The following is a 21,994-nucleotide window of genomic DNA, read 5'->3' as shown; positions in this document are numbered from 1 at the left end:
TCTACACTGTAACGTTAGACCAGACACTATATCTACGTTGTAAGGTTAGTCCAGACACTATATCTACGCTGTAATGTTAGTCCAGACACTATACGTATATACACACTGTAACGTTAGTCCAGACTATATATACACTGTAACGTTAGACCAGACACTATATCTACGCTGTAATGTTAGACCAGACACTAAATATACACACTGTAACGTTAGTCCAGACTATATCTACACTGTAACGTTAGACCAGACACTATATCTACACTGTAACGTTAGTCCAGACCATATATACACTGTAACGTTAGACCAGACACTATATCTACACTGTAACGTTAGTCCAGACTATATCTTCACTGTAACGTTAGACCAGACACTATATCTACACTGTAACGTTAGTCCCGACTATATCTACACTGTAACGTTAGTCATGGATGGTAAATGGACCTATATTTATATAGCCCCTTTATAGTCTTCCGACCACTGAAAGCGCTTTACACTTAATGTCAGCATTCACCCATTCACAAGCACTTTCACACACTGATGTCAGCATTCAACTCATTCACACAGTGATGTCAGCATTCAAACACACATTCCCATGCCATGCAAGGAGCCAACCTGTCCATCAGGATTTAATCTCAATACTCATTCAAGTATTAAGTTAAGTGTTTTGCTCAAGGACACATCGACATATGACCAGGCTGCTCCGGGGATCGAACCACCGACCTTCCGATTGGTGGACGACCTGCTCTGTCCTCTGAGCCACAGTCGCCCCTGTATCCTGTATAGTCCAGACTATATATATATATATATCTACACTGTAACGTTAGTCAAGACTATATATATTATATATATCAACACTGTAACGTTAGTCCAGACTATATATCTGCACTGTAACGTTAGATCAGACTATATATCTACACTGCAAAGTTAGATCAGACTATATATCTACACTGTAACGTTAGACCAGACTATATATCTGCACTGTAACGTTAGACCAGACTATATATCTGCACAGTAACGTTAGACCAGACTATATATCTGCATTGTAACGTTAGACCAGACTATATATCTGCACTGTAACGTTAGTCCAGACTATATATATACACTGTAACGTTAGATCAGACTATATCTACACTGTAACGTTAGACCAGACTACATATCTGCACTGTAACGTTAGACCAAACTATATATATACACTGTAACGTTAGATCAGACTATATATCTGCACTGTAACGTTAGACCAGACTATATATATATACACACTGTAACGTTAGATCAGACTATATATCTACACTGTAACGTTAGACCAGACTATATATCTGCACTGTAACGTTAAACCAGACTATATATCTACACTGTAACATTAGACCAGACTATACAGTATATCTACACTGTAATATTAGACCAGATTATATATCTACACTGTAACATTAGACCAGACTACATATCTCTACAGTGTAACCACACATGAGACACGGTTCAACATGTATTATCATCATAACAGGGCCAGTGAGAGCACAGTATTCAGGATATGGGCTAAAAGTTGTCATCATCACCATCATCATTATCATCATCATCATCGGCCGGTGTTACCCAGCTCCATGAAGTCATTAGGCTGACGTCATCACTGGTGACCTCAAGGGTTTCCTGTCTCTTACAAAGTAACAAATGAATCATTACCGAGAGGACAGTGTAACACTGTTGATCATTAGGACAGTGTTAAAAATGTTATCAGTGTAACGCTGTTGAACATTAGGACAGTGTTAGGTATGGCAACATCAGTGTAACACTGTTGAACATTGGGACAGTATTAGGTATGGTTACATCAGTTTAACACTGTTGACTGTTAAACATTAGGACAGTGTTAGGTATGGTAACATCAGTGTAACACTGTTGAACATTGGGACAGTGTTAGGTTTTGTAACATCAGTGTAACACTATTGAACATTGGGACAGTATTAGGTATGGTAACAACAGTGTTACACTGTTGAAGACTGGGACAGTGTTAGGTATGGTAACATCAGTGAAACACTGTTGAAGATTAGGACAGTGTTAGGTATGGTAACATCAGTGTAACACTGTTGAACATTGGGGCAGTATTATGTATGGTACATCGGTGTAACACGGTGAACATTTGGGCAGTGCTAGGTATGGTAACATCAGTGTAACATTGTTGAACATTAGGACAGTATAAGTTATGGTAACATCAGTGTAACACTGTTGAACATTAGGACAGTGTTAGGTATGGTAACATCAGTGTAACATTGTTGAACATTAGGACAGTATTAGGTATGGTAACATCAGTGTAACATTGTTGAACATTAGGTCAGTATTAGGTATGGTTACATCTGTGTAACACTGTTGAACATTAGACACTAAGGTATGGTAACATCAGTGTAACACTGTTGAACATTATGTCAGTATTAGGTATGGTAACATCAGTGTAACACTGTTGAACATTGGGACAGCATTAGGTATGGTAACATCAGTGTAACACTGTTGACTGTTAAACATTAGGACAGTGTTAGGTGTGGTAACATCAGTGTAACACTGTTGAACATTAGGACAGTGTTAGGTATGGTAACATCAGTGTAACACTGTTGAACATTAGGACAGTATTAGGTATGGTAACATCAGTGTAACATTGTTGAACGTTAGGACAGTATTACGTATGGTACATCAGTGTAACACTGTTAAATAATAGGACAGTTTTAGGTATGGTAACATCAGTGTAACACTGTTGAACATTAGGACAGTATTAGGTATGGTAACATCAGTGTAACATTGTTGAACATTAGGACAGTGTTAGGTATGGTAACATCAGTGTAACACTGTTGAACATTAGGACAGTGTTAGGAATTTTAACATCAGTGTAACACTGTTGAACATTAGGACAGTGCTAGGTATGGAAACATCAGTGTAACACTGTTGAACATTAGGACAGTGTTAGGAATTTTAACATCAGTATAACACTGTTGAACATTGGGACAGTGTTAGATATGGTAACATCAGTGTAACACTGTTGAACATTAGGACAGTATTAGGTATGGTAACATCAGTGTAACACTGTTGAACATTAGGACAGTATTAGGTATGGTAACATCAGTGTAACACTGTTGAACATTAGGACAGTGTTAGGTATGGTAACATCGGTGTAACACTGTTGAACATTTGGGCAGTGTTAGATATGGTAACATCAGTGTAACACTGTTGAACATTATGACAGTATTAGGTATGGTAACATCAGTGTAACACTGTTGAACATTGGGACAGCATTAGGTATGGTAACATCAGTGTAACATTGTTGAACATTAGGACAGTGTTAGGTATGGTAACATCAGTGTAACACTGTTGAACATTAGGACAGTGTTAGGAATTTTAACATCAGTGTAACACTGTTGAACATTAGGACAGTGCTAGGTATGGAAACATCAGTGTAACACTGTTGAACATTAGGACAGTGTTAGGAATTTTAACATCAGTATAACACTGTTGAACATTGGGACAGTGTTAGATATGGTAACATCACTGTTGAACATTAGGACAGTATTAGGTATGGTAACATCAGTGTAACACTGTTGAACATTAGGACAGTGTTAGGTATGGTAACATCGGTGTAACACTGTTGAACATTTGGGCAGTGTTAGATATGGTAACATCAGTGTAACACTGTTGAACATTATGACAGTATTAGGTATGGTAACATCAGTGTAACACTGTTGAACATTGGGACAGCATTAGGTATGGTAACATCAGTGTAACACTGTTGACTGTTAAACATTAGGACAGTGTTAGGTGTGGTAACATCAGTGTAACACTGTTGAACATTAGGACAGTGTTAGGTATGGTAACATCAGTGTAACACTGTTGAACATTAGGACAGTGTTAGGTATGGTAACATCAGTGTAACATTGTTGAAAATTAGGACAGTGTTAGGTATGGTAACATCAGTGTAATATTGTTGAACATTAGGTCAGTATTAGGTATGGTTACATCTGTGTAACACTGTTGAACATTAAACACTAAGGTATGGTAACATCAGTGTAACACTGTTGAACATTATGACAGTATTAGGTATGGTAACATCAGTGTAACACTGTTGAACATTGGGTCAGCATTAGGTATGGTAACATCAGTGTAACACTGTTGACTGTTAAACATTAGGACAGTGTTAGGTGTGGTAACATCAGTGTAACACTGTTGAACATTGGGACAGTGTTAGGTATGGTAACATCAATGTAACATTGTTGAACATTAGGACAGTATTAGGTATGGTAACATCAGTGTGACATTGTTGAACGTTAGGACAGTATTACGTATGGTACATCAGTGTAACACTGTTAAATAATAGGACAGTTTTAGGTATGGTAACATCAGTGTAACACTGTTGAACATTAGGACAGTATTAGGTATGGTAACATCAGTGTAACATTGTTGAACATTAGGACAGTGTTAGGTATGGTAACATCAGTGTAACACTGTTGAACATTAGGACAGTGTTAGGAATTTTAACATCAGTGTAACACTGTTGAACATTAGGACAGTGTTAGGAATTTTAACATCAGTATAACACTGTTGAACATTGGGACAGTGTTAGATATGGTAACATCAGTGTAACACTGTTGAACATTAGGACAGTATTAGGTATGGTAACATCAGTGTAACACTGTTGAACATTAGGACAGTATTAGGTATGGTAACATCAGTGTAACACTGTTGAACATTAGGACAGTGTTAGGTATGGTAACATCGGTGTAACACTGTTGAACATTTGGGCAGTGTTAGATATGGTAACATCAGTGTAACACTGTTGAACATTATGACAGTATTAGGTATGGTAACATCAGTGTAACACTGTTGAACATTGGGACAGCATTAGGTATGGTAACATCAGTGTAACATTGTTGAACATTAGGACAGTGTTAGGTATGGTAACATCAGTGTAACACTGTTGAACATTAGGACAGTGTTAGGAATTTTAACATCAGTGTAACACTGTTGAACATTAGGACAGTGCTAGGTATGGAAACATCAGTGTAACACTGTTGAACATTAGGACAGTGTTAGGAATTTTAACATCAGTATAACACTGTTGAACATTGGGACAGTGTTAGATATGGTAACATCACTGTTGAACATTAGGACAGTATTAGGTATGGTAACATCAGTGTAACACTGTTGAACATTAGGACAGTGTTAGGTATGGTAACATCGGTGTAACACTGTTGAACATTTGGGCAGTGTTAGATATGGTAACATCAGTGTAACACTGTTGAACATTATGACAGTATTAGGTATGGTAACATCAGTGTAACACTGTTGAACATTGGGACAGCATTAGGTATGGTAACATCAGTGTAACACTGTTGACTGTTAAACATTAGGACAGTGTTAGGTGTGGTAACATCAGTGTAACACTGTTGAACATTGGGACAGTGTTAGGTATGGTAACATCAATGTAACATTGTTGAACATTAGGACAGTATTAGGTATGGTAACATCAGTGTAACATTGTTGAACGTTAGGACAGTATTAGGTATGGTACATCAGTGTAACACTGTTAAATAATAGGACAGTTTTAGGTATGGTAACATCAGTGTAACACTGTTGAACATTAGGACAGTATTAGGTATGGTAACATCAGTGTAACATTGTTGAACATTAGGACAGTGTTAGGTATGGTAACATCAGTGTAACACTGTTGAACATTAGGACAGTGTTAGGAATTTTAACATCAGTGTAACACTGTTGAACATTAGGACAGTGCTAGGTATGGAAACATCAGTGTAACACTGTTGAACATTAGGACAGTGTTAGGAATTTTAACATCAGTATAACACTGTTGAACATTGGGACAGTGTTAGATATGGTAACATCACTGTTGAACATTAGGACAGTATTAGGTATGGTAACATCAGTGTAACACTGTTGAACATTAGGACAGTGTTAGGTATGGTAACATCGGTGTAACACTGTTGAACATTTGGGCAGTGTTAGATATGGTAACATCAGTGTAACACTGTTGAACATTAGACACTATTAGGTATGGTAACATCAGTGTAACACTGTTGAACATTGGGACAGTGTTAGGTTTGGTAACATCAGTGTAACACTGTTGAACATTGGGACAGTATTAGGTATGGTAACACCAGTGTAACACTGTTGAACATTTGGACAGTATTAGGTATGGCAACATCAGTGTAACGCTGTTGAACATTGGGGCAGTGTTAGGTATGGTAACATCAGCGTAACACTGTTGAACATTAGGACAGTATTAGGTATGGTAACATCAGTGTAACACTGTTGAACATTAGGACAGTGTTAGATATGGTAACATCAGTGTAACATTGTTGAACATTAGGACAGTATTAGGTATGGTAACATCAGTGTAACACTGTTGAACATTAGACACTATTAGGTATGGTAACATCAGTGTAACACTGTTGAACATTAGGACAGTGTTAGGTATGGTAACATCAGTGTAACACTGTTGAACATTAGACATTAATAGGTATGGTAATATCAGTGTAACACTGTTGAGCATTAGGACAGTGTTAGGTATGGTAACATCAGTGTAACACTGTTGAACATTAGGACAGTATTAGGTATGGTAACATCAGTGTAACACTGTTGAACATTTGGACAGTATTAGGTATGGCAACATCAGTGTAACGCTGTTGAACATTGGGGCAGTGTTAGGTATGGTAACATCAGCGTAACACTGTTGAACATTAGGACAGTATTAGGTATGGTAACATCAGTGTAACACTGTTGAACATTAGGACAGTGTTAGATATGGTAACATCAGTGTAACATTGTTGAACATTAGGACAGTATTAGGTATGGTAACATCAGTGTAACACTGTTGAACATTAGACACTATTAGGTATGGTAACATCAGTGTAACACTGTTGAACATTAGGACAGTGTTAGGTATGGTAACATCAGTGTAACACTGTTGAACATTAGACATTAATAGGTATGGTAATATCAGTGTAACACTGTTGAGCATTAGGACAGTGTTAGGTATGGTAACATCAGTGTAACACTGTTGAACATTAGGACAGTATTAGGTATGGTAACATCAGTGTAACACTGTTGAACATTAGGACAGTGTTAGATATGGTAACATCAGTGTAACATTGTTGAACATTAGGACAGTATTAGGTATGGTAACATCAGTGTAACACTGTTGAACATTAGACACTATTAGGTATGGTAACATCAGTGTAACACTGTTGACTGTGATTGTTAAACATCATAACTGTGACATTGGTGGCAGTAGAGGTAAAATAGGGTGACCACAGTTGCTTTGCTGGATGTTTCTTAAAGCAGAGCAGCAACACATCAGCCCATGTGCCCAGAGATCCAGCAGGCATTTGAACAGTGGCCACAGGATCATTGTAGTAACGTTATCCGTCACCTTAATCTCTCTTGTTCCAGGCTTAAATAGCTGGTTCATATTAATATCACCTTTACAACCCTCCCCTTAAATCACTTCAACATTTACATTATATTGAGTAGACTAAGTGTAAACCTGATTTGTGAAGAAGCATTAAATATTGCTGTATGATTGGTTCTTGTTTAATAGTCAAACAGAGCTATACCTTCACTACATCATTATAAGTATTCCCCTCTCGTACAGTATGTATGTAAATTTCAAGTGAACCTGGAAACATGCTGGTGGATTTGACACCAACTCGTATTTGTGTGAGATTTAACTCAGTCTCACAGAATAAACTGACCTCCTCTTGCTGGAGGAGTCACTTCCGCATCATGAAACAGGAACTGCATGTTTCCATCTGGCAATTTAAAAAAGAAGTATTTATACACAACTTACCTTCTTTTTCTTTTCTTTTTCTTTTTGTCTGTTTCCTGTGCGGTCCCTGGATTGACTCCCACACCTCTACACACAGAGTTACCAGCAGAGGAAGGTAAGCACTACTGTTACCCATGTTGTTACTGTCATTCTTTGATGGATTGTTTTTTTAATCAGCTCTCTTCTCTGCAGGGAAATCTTTGTGGGAGCTTGTCCTTGAACAATTTGAAGATTTACTTGTTCGAATTCTTCTGTTGGCTGCATGTATATCTTTTGTAAGTATGTTACTACATTGTCTTGCACTGTTTGCTGAAAAGCTGTCTTGTTTAGGTTGCTGGATCGATGAGTTCTTCTCTATTCCCACTATCACTCCTCCTGGCTCCTACTCTGTAACTACAGTAACCGAGAGAAAGAACCTAAAAAGTTGAGGGAATCTCACGACAAGTCACAGCATCCTATAAATAGCTTTTCCTTTCCACCTCGAGTTGAGAGGGTGTTTATGTGAAGTCAGAATTGCAGATGGGATTATTATTAAGCCCTGTGTGTTGAATGGCAGGGGGCAATTTATGAAGCGCATAGTGCTGATGTGTTAACGTCTTCAGTTTGTTTAACCCGGCTGGGGTTACATTCCCACATTAGAGAGCTAAGCAGCTGAGAAGGCCGGCAACCCATCTGAGGAATGGTGACAACAGCAGCAGCAGCATCGAGTTGCTATCAGCATGTGCCAAGTAAGACATTTGAGTGGTCAAGCATGACTGCTGTGTAATGACTTACCCTGGTCTCCCTCGGGCCTCTGACTCTGAGTGTTGGACAGATAAATGTTTAATAGTGGCCATTATGTGATAGCATCATCAGCATCAGTGTCGCTGTCCAAGCCCTCCCCATAGCTAAATCAAACCAACGTCTACTCTCTACATAGTAGTAGCAGCACTTTTTATTGTTGTGATGTCATGTGGAAAGATGAGGCTTCATGTACAACCACTTTTTAATTTTCATTAAAGTTTTTATGGGAAAATCAACCACCAAATCGGGATTGTTTTTGATAGATAGAAAGCTGGGTGCAGGATTAATTTCTGCAATTTTACATTTTTCATGTTCTTTGTTGGACAGCACAGTAGATTAGCAGCTGGCTGAAGAACATTTGAATAAGTGAGGCCCCCTGTGGCTGTGTGAGAACCGGTATGTAGCGTGCCATGTCCAGTCATGTGATCCGGAGGTGTCAGCGGCTGCTGTCCGAGAGGAACAGAGCTCCACTCAAGACCTAATTTGGGCCCTCACCGCTCAATGGGAGGGCTCTTATCGGACAAACACACACACAACCCCCCCACTCCCGTACTATCCAGTTAAGCAAATTAAAATCAGTTGAAGTTTTATGTGAAAACTAAATGAGTTTTCATTAGTTCTGTTTGCATGATTCCGTTTGGTGTTGAGAGAACAGTTCAGAAATGTTTTTGAACCATTGCATGTCAGCATATATATTAGGGATGTAACAAATAGTCGATTAGTGGATCGACAAAATAGTATTTGCCAACTATTTTGATAATTAATTAATTGTTTAAGTCTCCATCGAGCAAAAATATGAATCATTGTCTTGTTCCATTTTCTTCAATGTGAGATTTGTTTGTCTGTTTTGTGTGTAAACTGAATATCTTTGGGTTTTGGACTGTTGGAAAGTAAGTTATTCATAGTCTGAATGACTAATTGATAATAACCTAATTATATATTTATAATATATATCATCCTTTAGTAATTTTTCTGAGTAATGTAAATCTCTTGGTGGTGTTATGACAGACAGTAGAGCACTTCTGTATTAAACTGCTATTAAGAGTTATGCCATTTAAAATGTGTTTGGCCTCAGCCCCAGTCAGATACTTAGGTCTTACTGAGGCTGATTGCTTTATGATATTATGGGACATTAATTCGTTCCTTTTGACACACAGAGTCATTGTAGGGTCATTTTCTCAGGAACAACAAGCTAAATGGCAGTAAGAGCTTCTAATAATACAGGTGCAGCTCAAAAAATTAGAATATCGCGAAAAAGTTCAATATTCTTCGTCAGTTATTTAAGAAAGTGAAAATATAATATATAATACTCTTTACACATAAACTAAAATGTTTCAAGTATTTTTTCATTTTAATTTAGATAATTACAGCCTACAGCTCAAAAAAGAAAGAAAAAGGGTATCTCAAAATATTAGAATATTTCATAAGATCAATCAAAAAAAGGATTTACAATACAGAAATGTCCAACTTCTGTAAAGTATGTGCATTTATACGCTCAATACTTTGTATTGAGCGTATAAATGCACAAATTACTGCATCATTGCGGCGTAGCATGGAGGCGATCAGCCTGTGGCACTTTTGAGGTGTTATTGAAGCCCAGGTTGCTTTGATAGCGGTCTTCAGCTCATCTGTATTGTTGGGTTGGATGTTTCTCATCTTCCTCTTGACCTGAACCCCGTAGATTCTCTATGGGGTTCAGGTCAGGCGAGTTGGCTGGCCAATCAAGCACAGTAATATCATGGTCAGCAAACCAGTTAGTAGTAGTTTTGGCCCTGTGGGCAGGTGCTAAGTCCTGCTGGAGTAGGAAATCGGCTTCTCCTTAAAGCTTGTCAGCAGACGGAAGCATGAAGTGCTCTAAAATGTCCTGGTAGACGGCTGCGTTGACTTTGAACTTGATAAAACACAGTGGACCAACACCAGCAGATGACATAGCACCCCAAATCATCACCGACTGTGGAAACTTCACACTGGACTTCAAGCAACTTGGATTCTGTGCCTGTCCACTCTTCCTCCAGACTCTGGGACCTTGATTTCCAAATGAAATGCAAAATTTACTTTCATCTGAAAAGAGGACTTTGGACCACTGAGCAATGGTCCAGTTCTTCTTCTCCTTAGCCCAGGTAGGATGCTTCTGATGTTGTCTCTGGTTCAGGAGTGGCTTGATACCAGGAATGCAACAGCTGTGTCCATCTGTTGAAGACGTCTGTGAGTGGTGGCTCTTGATGCACTAACTCCAGCCTCAGTCCACTCCTTGTGAAGCTCTCTCAAGTTCTTGAATCAGCTTTGCTTGACAATCTTCTCAAAGCTGCGGTCAACCCTGTTGCTTGTGCACCTTTTCCTACCACATTTTTCCCTTCCAGTCAACTTTAAGTGAACATGCTTCGATACAGCACTCTGCGAACAGCCAGCACTTTCAGCGATGACCTTCTGTGACTTACCCTCCTTGTGGAGGGTGTCGATGATTATCTTCTGGACAACTGTCCAGTCAGCAGCGTACCCATGATTGTGGTTGCGTGTACTGAACTAGACCGAGAGATACACAATATTTATTCTGTATGAATAGCAATTTTCTGAAACTCGAAATGAAATATTCTAATATTTTGAGATACCTTTTTCTATCTTTTTGGAGCTGTAGGCTTTAATTATCGAAATTAAAATGAAAAAATGCTTGAAACATTTTAGTTTATGTGCAATGAGTCTATAATATATTATATTTTCACTTTCTTAAATAACTGACAAAGAATATTGAACTTTTTCGTGATATTCTAATTTTATGAGCTGCACCTGTATAGTGTATATGATAGATGTCTAACTGTGTTCATCTGAGTTACAGTCTTCTTGATGGCTGACATGTTTGCATTCCTACACAGTTGGACTGAGAAGTATTAAAAACAACTGCCCACACTGAAGAGAATACATGCATAGCTAGCAGCAGTAGACTAAAGTTCAGACCAGACGTAACTGTCTGATCTGATCTGATCTGATCTGATCTTTTCTCCCAGTCCATACAGTTTTATATAAGGAGTGTGTGGGATGATGTCTGGCTCACCCTCACATTATAGGAATGAACCAGTCACAGTCTCTCTTGCCTGCCCACTACATCTCAATCAGCTATCAGACAGGTAGCAACAACTTTGTTTGTTCTGTCTAGTTTTTTGGGGCGGCTGTGGCTCAGTGGGTAGAGCGCGTCGTCTTTGGATGGTTGGATCCCCAGCTCCTACTGTCTGCATGTCCAAGTGTCCAAGTTGCTCAACAGCAGCCCACTGCTGCTCCTGCTTAGGATGGATCAAATGCAGAGGTCGAATTTCAAGAATGTGACGATAAAGTTGAAGTGTTTTTGTCCCTCACTCTCATCGGTGTAAGCTAATGTCTTTTAATAAATAATGATATGTTTCTGGTATGGTTTTCAGGTGCTGGCCTGGTTTGAGGAGGGAGAGGAGACTATCACTGCCTTTGTGGAGCCTTTTGTCATTTTACTCATTCTTATAGCCAATGCCATCGTCGGTGTGTGGCAGGTGAGACATTATTCTAGTTAGGATTGTCTAGATCTAATGCATTTTGTTGAAGTAAATCACATTTCATTATGCAACACAATGATGAATTCCCTGTGAAATAGTTGCACATGTTGACTGCTTTTCTTAATGGATTGGAACCAGTTTTATTGATTTATCCAGTACAAATAGACATCGCAGGATAACATCTTAAGATAATAAGACCGCATTAAAGCATCCATCCATTATGTGTAACCGCTAATCCCATTCGGGGTCGCGGCGGGGGTGGAGCCGATCCCACCTGACATTGGGTAAAGGCGGGGTACACCCTGGACAGGTCACCAGACTATCACAGGGCTGACACATAGAGACAGACAACCATTCACACTCATATTCACACCTACGGGACATTTAGAGTCAACAATGAACCTAACCTGCATGTCTTTGGACTGTGGGAGGAAACCTGAGAACCCGGAGAAAACCCACGCTAACACGCGGAGAACATGCTAACTCCACACAGAAGGACCCCAAGCTGGGTTTGAACCTGCGAGGCGACAGTGTTAACCACTGCACTACCGTGCAGGCCTAGCATTAAAACATGTGAAATGAATTTTAAAATGAATGCATTGTATAAAGTAAGTATGGTATTGAAAGCTATTGCTTGTCAGTGCGAATGTCACAGAGGGCGGTAAGGACGCTGTATTTAACATGGAAAGAGATATTAGATACACAAACTGTATCTAAATCCAATTCAATCCTGTACCACGGCCTTCTAATGAATATGCTACCTTCATCTAGGTGATCATGCGTCCAATGCACTCTAATCCAGTGCGACATTATCGTGAACTGCAGCCTCCAAGATGTTGAACCATCACATCTCTGACTTAGTTTCAGCAGAAAGACTTTTGTATTTGGATTGCAGGAGATTTAACAGGTGAACCTAATACAGGTGGCATATGGGTGTAGAATGTCCTCACGTATCTATCACTTCCACTGGCGATCAACAGTGTTGACTGAAAGTTATTTTTGTCTCAAGAATACCTGCTATTGAAAAGGAACAGTCCGTCTCCCTGGATGCCACTATGAAGCTGGTTCTTCTTTATTTATTATTTTAAACCATGTGTGGGCTGTCCATATTGACTTATGGCTTCTTTATGCTGATGTAGGATGATGATGCTGGTGAAGAATAAAATTGGATAACAGAGGCAGAAAATGATGTGATTTATTTATATTCCCATTTTCATACACTTAACATCTTAAATGTCCCAAACCAAAACCTGATCAATCAAATAAGCATCCATCTTCGAGGAGTCAGTGCCCCTTCAGAGGGAAATGCTCTAATAGCGTTCAGTCCAGCAGAGTCTTAGTTTATGGGATGTCATCAGTTCATCTCAGAGAAACTCTCAAGTCTCCTTTTCTCCTCACCAGGAACGCAATGCTGAGGATGCCATAGAGGCACTGAAGGAGTACGAGCCTGAGATGGGGAAGGTGTACCGGCAGGACAGGAAAACTGTGCAGAGGATCAAGGCCAGGGACATCGTGCCTGGTGACATCGTGGAGGTGGCTGGTAGGTTGAGCTACTCTGGACTGTGTGCATATTTAAATGGACATAGCTTCGTTGCTATTGTTGTTATTGGTTGAACCATACTCTACTGTTGCTTAGACTAGAGCATCAGCTAACTGAAATGTGTAAAGTTTAGATGTTGGTTTGTTTTAGACTTAGCCCAAGCAAAGGGAACATCTGGATATCACATGAACCTATGAAGTCACAGAGAATTGGCAATTTAATGCTACTGCAACTTCTTCAATATTGTTTTGTTTCCCTGTGAAAGAGCTGATTATTCCACACGCTGCTCTTTTTGTAGACTACAGCAAAGATCCGGTGTTTTAATATGATAGTTCTTGGCTCTGCCTCAGGTAAAGCCTCCTGTGGACGGATCAGATGAGTCCCCGTATGGTCATGGATCACATTTAGCACAAGCCTGAGTTAAACCCCCCCCCCCCCCCCCCCCCCCAACATCATCATCCCCATGTGCCACTGCAGAGGTGACTCACCCTGCAAGAGGGATGTATTTTGAGATGCTCTTATTAACCCATTGTCTCAAAGGGCTGGGCACATCAAGGCCCACTTTACTCTCTCTCTCTCTGTGTGTGTGTGTGTGTGTGTGTGTGTGTGTGTGTGTGTGTGTGTGAGTGTGAGAGAGTGAGAGAGTGAGAGAGTGAGAGATTCCTGCTGCTGAGGTCCAGTCAGCGTATTTCAGCAGGATGTAAAGCACGGCTCACACACATCACACGTGTACAGTTTAGCAGAGGGATGAAGTGGGGAAAACTTGCGTTATCTTGATACCTAAGCCACTGCAGTGATGCCTAGTTTTTCTGTGCATAGTGGTAGATTTCATTTTTAGCTGTCATTGGCCCTTTAGATGTTGGAATGCTGTATTTATAGAGGCAGTGACAGTGGTGAAGATGACAGGTGTCTGGTCCCACCCCATGCACGCCCCACCCATCCTGCTCTGGGGAACATTGTGGAACTACAGTGGGTGACGTGGGACCGTGTTCAGCAGGACTCCTGAGTAACCTTGACAAGGGCAAACAGAGCAGGAGTGTACTGGGAATTAAAAGGTGTAATTTTTCTACTGTTATATACTGGCATACTGTATAGAATCAGTTTTAGGTTGACCATGGTAATCATGCCATTTGGATTATGTATCGCAGAGTGTAGAAAGCTTCATTATTTGGCTCATGTTTAAAGAGAAACTTGTGAGTCAGATGCACTCTCCTCTAGTTCATTAAACGCTCCTGATGCTTTGGTTCTCAGCAGCTTTACTCAACAATGCAGTCCAACTGGCAGCAAAACCAGATGTTTTATCCTGCAGTCAGAAGAAGCTCATCAGCTAGAGGACACCGAGACACTGAGACGAGCCCTCTGAGGCTGCCTCGGCTCGGCTGTGAGAAGAATAGCCTGCAGCCAATCTGTGTCAGGGTGCTGCTGCCTCCTACTCACTCTTCATCGCTCACTCAAATTAGTTTCATGTCATGGAAATAACATTGTGTGTGATGCATTTCTTACACTTCTATCCGAACTAGATCATTTGATGCTGGGTTTCATCTTTGTAGTTTAGTGTTTTCAGTTGGCTATCTGTGCTGGTCTTCCCCGTCCAGTCTGCTGTCCCGTTGTAGTCCTCTGACTGTTCATGAAACACCTGTTGAAATCATCAGGGCTCAGCCAATGAGGCAGTGCTACTAATCTGACCACTGATTGTTGCAGAAATTATCTCACTGACATGCAGATCAGTGATTTTGCCTTGATAGCTTAGATTCTGAAATCATGATGTACCTGATTTTACTGTCCTCTAGACTTGCTCTCATGTTAGGATGGGGATAAAGAATTCCACTTAGCTAAACCCTAAAGCAGCTTTAGCTGGTAGCATGTGGAGCTCCTGCCGGTGGAGAACTCACTGTATGCTGCCTCGTTACTCTTTGGTGTTGGCCTTTTGTCAGAGCAGCAGAACTCAGTGGGTTTGTTCTCTGTTGCCTGTGAAGTTGTGGAGTCTGGTAGTGACGGGGACTCGTTGGGGAGGTGGGGGGGGGGGATCTCTAATCTGCTCCTATTGTGCTTGAGAGAGATGACCTTATAGGGAAGCACTTTGTGGATAACCGTCCCTCCCCACCATGCTCAATGCACGGCAACCCTGCCCGTCAGCACCCGCACCCTCCACTAAGATTCCAGACACCATGGATAGTATGTGACATTTAATGTGGTCTGGCAAGCATCCATTGTCACAGAGGGACTGGTTTTTGGCAAAGGTTCCTGACTTGTCAGCAGGACTGAGAGAAAATGGTCTCATCTTGCCGCCCAGGGAAGCAGGCTTTAGCAAAGCAGAAACCTTTTGGTAGTGTCCTGCAGAAGGGCACAGAGGTTTTCTTCAGCAGGCACAGAGCCTGGTTGGAGAGAAGTATGCATGGAAACTAAATATATGTGTAAAACACATCGACCCAAATGTTTGGTGTTACTGGTATATGAATCTCAAGTGTCACCTGTTGCACCAGCAATTCTCCATTATTAAAGGTCACCTATTATGCAAAATGCACTTTTCCATGTCTTTTAAACATCAATATCTGTCCCCAGTGTGTCTACAGGTCACCATAGTATCATAAAAGACCATCCTCTCTCTTTTTCTCCTGCTCCGTTTGTCCGGAAATGGGTGTGGAAAATCACTTTGCAGCTTTTCCTTCTCTTCTGACGTCATTAGAGAATTGCAAGCCATGTAAGGGTTTCCTGGTTGAACCAGAGAGAAGTCAAGCTAGCTGACACCGCCCCACACTCTCAACCGAACTATGAGCAAAGTAGCTCCTGTTAGTCTGCAAGAACCAGCAGAACAGTCTTCATGTACTCCCATCATCTAAATATAACATGTTGTTTCACAAAGGCTTTATGTAACTACACTGTTTAAACAGGTGATATTTATATATTATATATATTTGATGTCATGCATGTAGAAGAGTACAGGTAGTAAATAGTGACTGTAAGCAACACAACACATTTCTGTTTCACAGTCAAACTTTATTTGAGTAGACAGATGACAATATTAATTATTCACAGCATTTGTAATCATCCCACCTGCAGTTATGTTGACATGGTACAGGAGAAAATCTTTCAGCTCCGGTAAACTAAGCTCCGGTGGTCTGTAGTCATGGTAACACAGAGACAGCTTCTACAGTAACTAATATACCATTACTCTGATTACTTTACTACGTTTATCAGGTGTCTTTTACCAGAAATAATGAACTGACTACTGTTTCACATCTTCTATTTCCACCCTGATGGTCGCTGTGTTTACACATCGTCTCATAGCGGTAGCATGTAGCTAACCCATTAGCATGTAGCTACATGCTAACGGGTAGCTCTGTATCTCATGTAAACAGAACTATTTGCTCACTGCTAATGTTTTCTTCTCCTCTGGGATGATTCTGTCGGTCATTTCTCACAGATGGATCTGTAAAGACAGATGTAAAACAGAGTGTATGTTTACGGTTTACAGAGTTTATGCATAATGTAAACACTGAGCTAACTAACAGAGATATAAATAGCATTATTTACCTGAGAGAAACCATCAGGAAAACCTGGAATCTGGACCGCAGATGTTGATCATTTGTTGCCGATTTCTGATCAGATTCCTCCGGGAACGTGCGCTGGGTGAAGTTTCTGGCTTATAAACTTTAAAGTGGTTTATAAACTCTATTCTAGCTGCTTCTCCCTCTCCTTACAGTCAGAGCTGCACTCAGAGCTACAGGTAGCTCTCTCTCTCTATCTGTGACGCTGTGTTGTTGAGGACTTTGATTGACAGAAACGCTGACCAATCAGAGCAGAGTGGGAGGAGACAGGCTGTAAATCAGGATCTCTCAGACAGAGGCTAAATGCAGGCTGAGTGAGAGAGACACTATGAGAAGAATAAAGGGTTTTTTGAACATTGCAGCATGTAAACATGTTCTAGTACAACATTAAAATACATCTATGAACCTGGAAATTAGCATAATATGAGACCTTTAGAGCTGGCTTCTAGTTTTATACAGATTATCAACTCTTCAGCCCACTGCACTAGCCTTGTTAGCCTAAATCATCCTGCACTGACTGCTGGTAATCCACGCTATGCTGTGTGGTTATAGATGGGGTGGTGAGGGGTCCGACTTTAACCCCGGTAAGGTTTTAATGAGGGGACGGTGAGGGGTCCGACTTTAACCCCGGTAAGGTTTTAATGAGGGGACGGTGAGGGGTCCGACTTTAACCCCTGTAAGGTTTTAATGAGGGGACGGTGAGGGGTCCGACTTTAACCCCGGTAAGGTTTTAATGAGGGGACGGTGAGGGGTCCGACTTTAACCCCGGTAAGGTTTTAATGACGGGGTGGTGAGGGGTCCAACTTTAACCCCGGTAAGGTTTTAATGACTGGGTGGTGAGGGGTCCGACTTTAACCCCGGTAAGGTTTTAATGACGGGCCACGACTGACAGTGTTGACATTAAGACATGCAGAGAAAGAACTCTTCTGACCTCTTGTTAACATAGAACATCTAGAGTGCTAAACCGTAATACCGCCAGTCACCATATGACTTCCTGTTGCCCCTAAAGTAGTGTTATTATGGTATGGATGGCCTCTGAGCGAGGCCAACGGTGTTACCTTGGTTTTGCACTGGGCACCTCACATTACTGCAGTCTTGGAGAGGGAGGAGTGAGCAGAGAGGTACTCAGTTAGTTGCAGTCTGCAACCACACCACTAGATGGGACTAAATCCTACACACCGTCCCTTTAACCTGATCGCTGTTTTCACATTAACCTTTTTGTGTCTTACGTGGCAGCAAGAACCAGTTAGATATTGTGTTTTGTTTGATGTCTACATCATATTCAGTCTGCTAATATTTCTTCTAGAATACCTGCCTGTGTTCACAAGAAGTCCCCCATCAGAAAGTCAACAGTTCAGATCTTTGTATGTGTGTATGTGTGGGCGATGGTGAACACCCACATATGAGTATAGTGGTTGATCTTGGTGAATTAATTGTGCCATGGTAAATGGACATGTCATTTCTGCCAGGCTCTACTAAACCAGGGGTTCTCAACCTTTTGCAACTGAAGGCCCACTTGTGATTGTCAAAACATTTCTGAGGACCACCTTCCCAAATAAATGAGTAAAAAACCTAACATGTTTATACAACAAATAATAAACTGGGCTGTAGATATGTGTTATGCCACTGTCAGCTGTAATGACCAAAATACATATTCTGCTTACCCTCAGTGAGACACTTGGGCTTGCCTCTGGGAAATAATGAGATCAAGTCGTGGTGGTATGGGTGAGAGGCTGACACGCAGAGTAGCATTCAAAGTTGCTTTCAGTTTGTTCCTTGCCTTTGATTTTGTGACAGTCACAATGGAAAACCCTGACTCACATAAATAGGTGGGGTGAAAGGCAACAGAAATTTGATTGCCCGTTTTGACAGAGAGGGATATTGACTGGTAGCCAGTATCCAGAATGAAGCAAGGTCTACTTGTGTGAGCTGAAGCTTCAGGCTGCTGTCTGCTGATAGTTCCATCAGTTCATTTTCCAACACAGTGGAGAGAGCTATGTCTTCTGAAGCAGGATCCACAGAGAAAGGGTCCAAAATCCAAAGGTTTCCATCTCGTGCATCTTCTGGGAAGTAGTCTGTAAACTTTCCTGACAACTGAGTCAAATGCTGGGTTATAACACTGGATATGTTGACATGGCTTCCAAAGTTTCACTGAGGAGTGAAAACACATCAAATCGTCCCTCCTTGACTCTTCTGTTCCACAGAATAAGTTTTTTCTTGAAGCCCTCAATTTTGCCTGAAACCAAAAACACTGTGCTGTTTCTGCCTTGCATTGATATATTGAGCTGATTTAACTGGTCAAATATATCTGATAAGTAGGCCAGTTTTGCACAAAAGTTACCATCAGTGTAATGCTCAGCAAGAGGGGAGTGCTGCTCTTCCAGAAATGTGTGCACTTCTTCTCTCAGTTCAAAAAGGCGATTAAGCATATGTCCCCTTGAAAGCCACCTTACTTCACTGTGGTACAACAGCTGCAAATGATCTGCATCAAGTCTTTCACACAAAGCAGCAAAACACCTTGAGTTGAGTGCATTTTTCTTAATATAGTTAACAGTTTTCACAGACGCGTTCATGACTTCATGCAGTTCTGGTGACATCTGCTTTGTAGCTAGACTTTCCCGATGTAAGAAACAGTGCGTGCACTTGGCGTCTGGCGCCCTCTCTTGGATCTGTTTTATAACACCACGATGTCTTCCCATCATTGATGCAGCGCCATCTGTGCAAACACCTGTACAGTATTTCCAATCGAGACCTTTTTCGGTGAAGTAATCATCAAGGCAGCGCATTACATTATCTGCCGTTGTTCTTGTTGGAAGCTCCTTGCAAAACAATAGATCCTTGTGAAGATCACTGTCCTTGCAGTATCTTACAAAAACTAACAGTAAAGCGGCATTGCTAACGTCAGTCGACCTGTCCAGCTGTATGGCAAAGTATGGGCTTGCCTTTATTCCTTCCAGAAGTTGGCATTCGATGTCATCACTCATGTCAATAATTCTTCTGCTCACGGTGTCATAGGAGAGTGGTATTGACTGAATTTTGGTTGCAGCGGCTTCCCCCAGTAACTCTCGGCACATATCCACAGTGTGGCAAAATAAGCTCCTCTGCAATCGTAAAGGGTTTCTTGCTACGAGCTACATGAGCAGCAACCATATAGCTAGCTTTCTAAGTGGCTTTTGACTGAGTTGTTAATGTTGTGATGACTTTCTGTTGTGCCTGAAGCCCGTCTCTTTTCCTTAGGAAATATTCTTTTGGCTTCTCGACACATCCTGGGTGCTTTGTGTTTAAGTGTCTCTGGAGCTTCGATGGTTTTAGCGCCTCATTTGACAAGATTTCGCCACATTCAACACATTGTGCCTTGGGCTCAGCATCACTGCCTGCCATTACGAATCCAAATAGGTCATATTTCCTCACCACACGCTTCGGAGCTTTTACTGGCGCAGGGTTGTCTCCCACATCACTTTTTCGCTTTAAAAACCGATCCATTTTGTCTCACTGCATCCGAGAATGTTAGCTAGCTAACAGTGGCAAACACGTTTGTCTCTACCTGATGATGTTTGGTGTTTTTACACAAAGCCTATTGAAGGAGGTTGGGTCACACTTAATCAACGCGTCTTCGGGGTACCGCACATGCGCAGTAATATCTGCTCTGCACTCGCCGAAATTGAGCCGATCTGCAACGCACGACCGCAGCTCCAGTTACACTGCGCATGTGTTATACCCAATACAAGACCCATGTCCGCCCGTGTCTCAGCCTCCTTCAATAGGCTTTGGTTTTACGGCAGCTGGCATCTTACCTCCTTTAGGTTTTACCTGTTCACTTTGCTAAATAATAATAAAAAATAATCTAGTACCACTGCCTCTGCGGCCCACTAGATGGCGCTCTGAGGCCCACCGGTGGGCCGCGGCCCACTGGTTGAGAATGGCTGTACTAAACCACCGTTATTTTTGTCAGGAAGGCAGCGCTAAAACGCTCTCAGTCCTGGGACAAATGTTGTTACTATGGCAACAGTTGCATGCTAAGTAGAGGCCCAGCCTGCTGCTGCTTCAGATTAATATCAAACTACAAAGACAAATCCGAGATGTCAGGGCGATAGTGGCCCTGTTCAGACCTGGTATTAACACTGTGTAGAGATAGTGCTTCCATAACTCAGGTCATCGGTGAGGATCAGCTGACATGACAGCCTAACAGCAGGAGGTCAAGAAACTAGTCAGCTGTTGGTAAATATTGGTTGGTCTCGTCTCCTACCAGCCAACTGCTCATTAAACATGACCTACTCTGCTCCTGTATGCTGATAAAGTCGTGAAACTCACTCGTGACTTTTGCCATGTGCTAACACAGGAGCCAGATTCATGCCCTGAAGGCTTTCTGCAGTGTCCACCTGTACATGCACAACCAAATGCACCTGTAATACATAACAGACAGTGTACGGGAGCACCCATATAAACAGCACAAGATTATCAGTTTTATTTCCTTGCATTGATTGTGCTGAGTCACGGTAACATAGCATCTCCAGTTCACCTGACCTTGGAAAGGAAATCTTCATTGAACAGAGAAGGAGTGAAATGTTCCTATTCGACCTGTTTTTGATCACTAATCTATTTGGATAAAGTATTTGTAAATGTATCTTGTGGGTTCATCAGTAAGAGCTGTGTTGGAAAGCTGCAGGATGCTTCACCTGTTGACGGTTCTGAAATGACCCACTCATCATGACAGGAGGTCAGCCTTTTGTTCAGCTGCCATCAGCACATGTGGCGTCCCGGCTGGCCCACCCGACCACACGGCAGAGGCAGC

At 41.3% G+C, this 21,994-nt stretch overlaps 1 protein-coding gene and 1 long non-coding RNA gene across 2 annotated transcripts in view; one reads left to right on the top strand and one right to left on the bottom strand.

The window, feature by feature from the left end:
• The window catches only part of LOC119492715 (sarcoplasmic/endoplasmic reticulum calcium ATPase 2-like), a 51,723-nt gene that overhangs the window by 3,811 nt on the left and 25,918 nt on the right, over positions 1–21,994 (top strand). The window contains 4 exon segments of the mRNA XM_037777387.1: positions 7,911–7,928; positions 8,006–8,088; positions 12,007–12,111; positions 13,516–13,654. Coding sequence (XP_037633315.1) covers positions 7,911–7,928; positions 8,006–8,088; positions 12,007–12,111; positions 13,516–13,654 — 345 coding nt within the window.
• LOC119492717 lies at positions 16,631–18,783 on the bottom strand. The gene is made up of 2 exons (XR_005207843.1): positions 17,189–18,783; positions 16,631–17,084 (listed from the first exon to the last, which is right to left on the bottom strand). It is a non-coding gene; the product is annotated as an uncharacterized LOC119492717 (long non-coding RNA).

The sequence above is a fragment of the Sebastes umbrosus genome, chromosome 8 (assembly GCF_015220745.1).
Source record: "Sebastes umbrosus isolate fSebUmb1 chromosome 8, fSebUmb1.pri, whole genome shotgun sequence".
Lineage (NCBI taxonomy): Eukaryota > Metazoa > Chordata > Actinopteri > Perciformes > Sebastidae > Sebastes > Sebastes umbrosus.
Note: the sequence above shows the minus strand (reverse complement) of the source record. Positions and strands in the feature narration are given on the sequence as shown.